Raw genomic sequence first — 7,109 nt, 5'->3', positions numbered from 1 at the left:
CTCTCCTCTCCTCCCCTTCTCCTCTCCTCTTCTCCCATTCTCCTCTCCACCCTTTCTCCTCGCCTCACGTTCTCCTCTCCCCTCCCCTCCTCCCTCTCTCTCCCCTCTCCCACACTTCAATATTTCTCTCTCCACGCTGCTGTTTTCCTCTCCTTCGTCACTCCTCCCATCCATCTTCTCTCGGTAGTTTCCTGTGTCCTGGAGACAAGCCCGGAGGAGATTCTCATCTATTTCTGCCTCACTGTTAATATTTCATCCCAGCCCCACCTTCGTGTGGCCGCTTAGCTCATGAATGATCCAGAAGGTAGGGGAGAGCCACTGCTATGCTGTTACTTATTCAGCTAATTTCAAAGGATCTGTGCATTGGCATGTGTTCTGTCTTCCCTATGTGTGTCACATGTGTAGGTAGATTGAGACTTGTGGTGGTCCAATGCTGTGTGTGTGTGTTTGTGTGTGTCACTCACAACAGTAGAGCAGATATTGTACATGGTATTTGTGGTTTTATTTCAGAATGACGTATACATAACACACAGGAAACCACAGCCTTGATTGAGAATGATGTGTTTGTACAGCATCTTAAGATAAAGCCCAGATAATAATAATAATAACTCTTCCATCTGTTCCTTTCAGCTACAGTCACTTTCTGAAGACATTGTGTGAACTTTGTGACAGGTGAACACATGACATCCCTTCAACATACATCAACACATGGATATTAAAATAACCCCTAGGACGTTTTAATATTTTAGATAAACTCTCATAAATCAGATATTAATCTTATACTTCCCATTTGTTCATACGATTGACATTTAATAAAATATAATTATAAAAATATGAAATCAATGCCACCATTGTTTATAGGCAATAATAAACCATGATTCTTAATCAGAACCAAGGCATGTAAGACCGGAATGTCCCTTTCTAAAACATGCTATCCCTGCTCCCTGAGGTACATTCAGCTTCTCTGTGGTAAGGAGTTTTTCTCTCACCGAGGCATATTCCACATGTATTGTACTAGCCTCGTTATGTTAATGTTTGGGCCAATCCATGCAGTGTGCTACTTTAGGCATGCCCACAAAGCCGTCTTTCACTGGCCACTCTCCTCTTCTTCCAGCACCCTGATCTGAGTAATCCCTCATCTTGACTCTACCCTGTCATCACAAAAACGACTAATCCATTACACAATTTCCCATTTATCTGAACTCTGCTAAAACTCTAAATACATTCATCTTCACGCGATCAATACGGCCTGTATGAAGGGCCATGGCCAGACATGGTCCAGTCCAGATTGTTAATTTAGTTCAGACCACTAAGTATTCTGGTCCAGCCCAGTGAACAAGGTCTATAACTGGCCCACCATGTGTCTGACCAGCCTCTGCAGGTCCTTGGCCCTCATCTCAGTGGTCTGCAGCACCTCCTGGTGGTTGGCCTTCTGCTGGCTGTCGTAGTCCGTCACCACCTTATTGGTGATGAGGGAGAAGCCCAGCACGCGCATGCCGCAGTGACGCGCCACCACCACCTCGGGTACCGTGCTCATACCTGGAAGGTGGGGGGGAGGGAGGGGGGGAGGGAGGGAGGGGGGCAGGAGGGAGCAGGAGTGGAAGGGAGGTACGGGAGGAAGAAGTGGAAACAGAGGGGGGGGGGGGGGGGGTTAGTGCTGTGCTGTGCTTCTGTCAGTATGTGGCTGTGCTCATGCTCCGGTGGTCCCATACTAACCCACAGCATCGGCCCCCAGGACCTGCAGAGCACGACACTCAGCGATGGTCTCGAAGGTGGGCCCTGCCAGCATGCAGTAGACGCCCTGTTGGAGGAAGGAGCCACAACCCTGTTCCTCCGCTGTCCTCCGGGCCATGGTGCCCAGCTCACGGTCGTACGCATCAGACATGCAGGGGAAACGAACGCCAAACCTAGACGCACACGCACGCATGCACACCATGCACAGACACACACACCAGGCAGACACACACACACGCACCGCCACATATACACACACATACACAGTCACAAATACAGTGTAATGCAGTACAGCAATACCACAAAGAACCCAAGATCTATGAAGCGAACACAGAGCAGTTTACATGTGCTTCATCAGCACAGCATACAAACATCTATCCATGAATCCAGTGTTTGAAGATGCGGTCGGCTCACCTCTCATCGTTGTGACCACAGAGAGGGTTCTGGCCGGCGAAGCCTGGCATGTTGATGTGGTCTCTGATCAGCATGATGTCGCCCACGTTGAAGCTGGAGTTCAGACCTCCAGCAGCGTTGGTCACTATCAGAGTCTCCACCCCCAGCAGGAAGAACACACGCACTGGATATGTCACCTGGAGACAGAGAACATGAGAACATGAGAACATGAGAACATGAGAACATGAGAACATGAGAACTTGAGAACTTGAGAACATAAGAATGTAAGAACAAGGAAAAACTAAATGTGAGAATGTGTCATCTGTGGAGTTGGACCAACAGTGCCTCTCAACAGTCTGGTGGGTTTTAGGGAGGGTGTTGGGCTGATAAACATTTATAAAAAGAAGAAATCTGTGGTGGACTTTAGAAAGTATGTTTTGGTTCATGCTACCCTTTTACTGTTACCCTAGATACATTTAAAGCCTTCTTGGACTGTGGCAGTTCGACACAAAGGAAATGTGTGAGAGAGAGAGAGAGAGAGAGAGAGAGAGAGAGAGAGAGAGAGAGAGAGAGAGAGAGACTAACTAAAGAAAGACTAACTGAGCAGTTGATGTATTTCAGTGACCATGTCTGTCATTAACGGCTACACTCGTTAGTTTACAGCTGTAATGCCCGAATGTCCCCATTGTGGGTGAGAGGAAGACATGCAGAAATTGTTAACATTCTACCCAGTGAGCTAGCTGGGGCCCCTCATGCTATACTTTCAATTTACAATTCTGTGAAAAACAAATAAACAAAACTCGCAAAACAGTTACATCCGCTCTTCATGATCTGTAATATTTACCCAGGTCCCAAGTATTTCTTGAGCCATTCATCTGTAATCAATCTAGCCATGGCTGATTCATTACAGGAAAGAAACATTCACGATCAAAGGTTAACCAGGGTTTAGGAGGCCAGACAGCATGGTACGGGATCTGTTTGGGGTGAGCCCAGCTGTGCCGTGCTTCCAGAGTGCTCACCGTGGCGATGTTGTAGCCCTCATAGAAGTGGAAGCGGCCCTGCATGCAAACACACTGGCGCCCCTCCAACTCCCCAAACACCAGCTTGCCCGCGTGGCCCTCCACTGCCGCACAACACACAGCGTTAATGCAGAGTTCACCCTCAACACAGCGTCAATACAGGGTTCACACTCAACACAGCGTTAATGCAGAGTTCACACTCAACACAGCGTTAGTGCAGAGTTCACACTCAACACAGTGTTAATACAGGATTCCCACTCAACACAGTGTTAACACAGGGTTCACAGTCAACACAGTGTTAATACAGGGTTCACACTCAACAAACAGTTCAAACACACCAAGAGGGTTGAGAACACAGGGATGACAACATAGACAGCTCAAGGTGCTGGTTGTTGACGCAGGGCAGCTAATGATGACACAAAACGCTAACCTGTGCTGTGGGGGAAGCGAGGGATGTCCGTATAAGGAAATACGTTCCTGTTCTCCAACAGATCTGCCAGGCCCCCCAGGCCCGAGCCACAGATGATGGCTACCTTGGGGCGTAGCTGTGTGTTGGCCAGCAGCCAGTCTGCCGTCTCGCGGTAGTCCTCATAACTGTAACTGTAACAAAAACAAAGAATCCCATCAGTCCTCGTGCTGAACGGTCCTGTGACTGTAATATCATAATAATAAGGCAACGTAAAATATGTATGGCGCTTTTCTAGATAGCCTACTCAAAGATACTTCACACAGGGGTAATTTCTTTAACAGGGTGGGTAGTAAAAACAAAAGGAGTTGAAGAACTATCGTCTTCTTAGACTTGTTTATCTCGTCCCGCCGTGTTTCAAACCCATTGACACTTCCCTGCTGTATGACTATGTTAAGCCTGTGTTCTGTTCCTCTCTTTCACCAACCGTCTCTGGAGGAGGGGATCCCTCACTGAATTGCTCCTCCCAAGGTTACTTCCATTTTTTCTCCTGCAGTGAGTTTTTTGGGGAGTTTTTCCTTGTCTTCCTTGAGGGTTTAGGTTGGTTGAGGGGCAGTTCTATGGGCGTATGTGAAGCCCTCCTTCCGGAAAATAACTCTTATTGAGGGACTTGTTCTCTTGTTGGTGGGTTGTAACTGATTCAACTTCGTATTCGCTTTGAATTATATTATTGTTGCTTGGTTTCCTACAGGTACACTCTTGCACTTTTAGGTACATGTTGTTTAATTGTAACTTGTTTAACTGCATGCACTTATGTTCCTTCCCATTGGCACTTATTTGCTTTTCACAATGTGTGCCTTATATTTTGGCTACCTGCAATGTTTTTGGGGCTATGTCGTTGGACATGATCATTGACCTATGCACTTTTGTAAAGCTCTCTCTTGGAAGTCGCTTTGGATAAAAGCGTCTGCTAAATGAATATAAATAAATGTAAATCCGGCAGTCGCTATTAAAATGCTTGACACTCCCGGAACTCCGGGAAGACTTGGGATGTTTGTTATTCATAGACACTGGTGTGGTCTTGCCCAAGTATTTACAGTAAACTCTGCAGTTTTACAGTTCTACTAAAATCACCTAAGCAACAGAAACATGCCAACAATGCTTTTCCTTGTGAAGAGGTAGTCTTAGTAACATATCTTAGCAACCAGCACAGCTGGTAATGGCACTCTCTGATCCCGTTCACTCCTCTGTGTGTCAGAGGAGTGAACGGGATCAGAGAGTGCCATTACCAGCTGAGCAGTTGATGTATTTCAGTGACCATGTCTGTCATTAACGGCTACACTCGTTAGTTTACAGCTGTAATGCCCGAATGTCCCCATTGTAGGGCGAATAAAAGTATCGTATCTTATCTTATAAGTCACCATAAAACTTCTGCAGTAAAGTTTGATTCTGAACCTTATGATCAATGTTGGTATAAATCTATTGCACTTTGATGTCAGTTAAACATATTTCATACTTTGAACAGAAACGTATTCTGTTGAAATCTTGTTTTATAGAAGATGAGCAACCGAACTGTTATGATTTCTGTGCTGTGCGACAACACTGGGGAGGTTTGTAAAAGCGAGTAGTTGTGAGAGAAAGAATCGCAAGCTGATTGGCTGATGTGGGGCCTGGTGGAGCTGTCCGTGGTGCTGGGATCAGCGCTTTTTCATTAGCAGGCTGCGCACGCACGGTTACTGGTGCACGAGCACAATGGCTCTAGTTGGCTATATATCGGCAGGATAGTCAGTGCCTAGAAAATAGCTTGCGCAAGCTATCTGTGTAGACAATTCAGTGAATCTTTCCAAACGTTTAACACAGTAACTGAGACCACGTCTTACATAATATTAATTATATAAATTAACACAGAACATTTGGCAATTGGTGATTTGTGAACAGATAGCATTCTTTATTGTCCTTCAAAATAAGCATGTATTTGACGTGTATGTTTTATACATAGCCTACGGAAGATGATAAAACGTAGGATATGATGTTTATTGATGGCCTACCTATTTTGCCTAGAACGGACATATGCTCATAGGCTTGTTTGATCCACATTGGTTGTTGCCATAGCGATCTGATAATCTAGATATTTGAGCTCAATCAGGTATCATACTGTCATAGAGACCGTCCTTCAGACGGCTACTTAATAGTTAAGCACTGCCTACATTATAGCGAAGACAACATTAAATTAACACGATTGTTTACTTTCTATACCCCGGTATCTTACCTGCACTTGCCGAAGGCTGAAGCATCCATAGCTGAAGCGGTTTTAATTCCGCAGTTCGACACAGCTCGCCGACAGAGACGGGTTGGTTGTAGCCTAAACCGTATCACACGGACGAGGTCACATAGGCTATTGCGTCTGACGTGGTCGGTGGGTGTCCGACGATGTAGGCGGAGTCTGTAGAGTTGCGGTCCCTTTGAAAAAGCTGGTCTAGCTGTCACATCACATTTTCTAACAGACTGGCTCGCTCGCTGACCCGCGCACTGATCCCGGAGGAATGACACTGACAGCGCCCTGGGAACAAAGTAGCATAACTCATCAGGCCTAGCAACGAGATAATCGCATGCATATACGAATTTCATTATCTTCATAGGCCAATTAAAAACAGTTACTGGCATTTTTTATTTTATTCATCGTATATATAACTTGAAAGCTTAAGACCAACGTCCACATCAGCAGAACAATGCAAGTAGGCAGTAGCCCAGTAGCCTATAGGCTTGACCCTGGCTACTTTCCAACTATGTCTTCAGGAATCTTAGTCTCGCCCAGACCACAATCAGACCTCAATAAATCAGTTTTAATTTGGGTGATTGGGAGTCGGGAAAAAACGGTGAGAAATACAACTGATACACTACCACGTAGGCCTGGTCCGAAGACCATACCACAAAATAGTAGTAGCCTAGGCCTATAAGTTCCAACAGCTTCCAATAGGTAGCTATACTAACAAAACAGACATATAACTTGCCCAAATATGTGCCTGGACTGATGTTTGTTCGAGTGAGTGAGGCAAGCCGACAAAAATCCCAGAGAGCGGACAGTTAGGGCTAGTAGGCCTACTCCTTCCAATGCGATGTAAAGTTACAGTGGTAGCTATAGCTTCTGACCTTCCGAGCGGTGAACGGGACTGCACCTGACTACATCCAGTCTCTCGTCCAGACTTATACCCCTCGCCACCTATACGGTCTTCTTCTGACAACCGTCTGGTGGTCCCACCTCTCAAGAGCGCCCGCTCCATACCCAAGCTCAATTCTGTCTGGTCCCCCAAAGCGGAATAGAATCATCTCCCCACCTTAATCAGAGATAGGCTACTGACTGTCTCTCCACCTTTAAGAAAAGGCTAAAGACGGTCCGGGAGTAGGCTACAACGGTACGAAAGATTTTGAATCTGATGTGATTTATTTCCTCCAGGAACACAATGACACTTATTGAGGGACTTGCACTTGTTGGTTAGGTAGACCTAACTGATTTAACTACACGTAGCCTAGCCTACTTGTAGCCTAGGCTACTCGCT

The 7,109-nt window shown here is 45.9% G+C and overlaps 1 protein-coding gene across 1 annotated transcript; it reads right to left on the bottom strand.

Moving 5' to 3' along the window:
* Positions 1-505: 505 nt before the first annotated feature.
* On the bottom strand, positions 506-6,029 carry pnp6 (purine nucleoside phosphorylase 6). Its single transcript, XM_047034289.1, has 6 exons — positions 5,822-6,029; positions 3,577-3,746; positions 3,147-3,250; positions 2,149-2,324; positions 1,717-1,907; positions 506-1,539 (listed from the first exon to the last, which is right to left on the bottom strand). The coding sequence occupies exons 1-6, from the start codon at positions 5,848-5,850 to the stop codon at positions 1,343-1,345; spliced, it is 867 nt and encodes a 288-aa protein (XP_046890245.1). The 5' UTR covers positions 5,851-6,029; the 3' UTR covers positions 506-1,342.
* Between the last annotated feature and the right edge of the window lie 1,080 nt (positions 6,030-7,109).

This window comes from Hypomesus transpacificus, chromosome 14 (genome assembly GCF_021917145.1).
Source record: "Hypomesus transpacificus isolate Combined female chromosome 14, fHypTra1, whole genome shotgun sequence".
In the NCBI taxonomy this organism is placed as follows: domain Eukaryota; kingdom Metazoa; phylum Chordata; class Actinopteri; order Osmeriformes; family Osmeridae; genus Hypomesus; species Hypomesus transpacificus.
The sequence above is the reverse complement of the archived record's forward strand: the minus strand, read 5'-3'. Positions and strand labels throughout refer to the sequence as shown.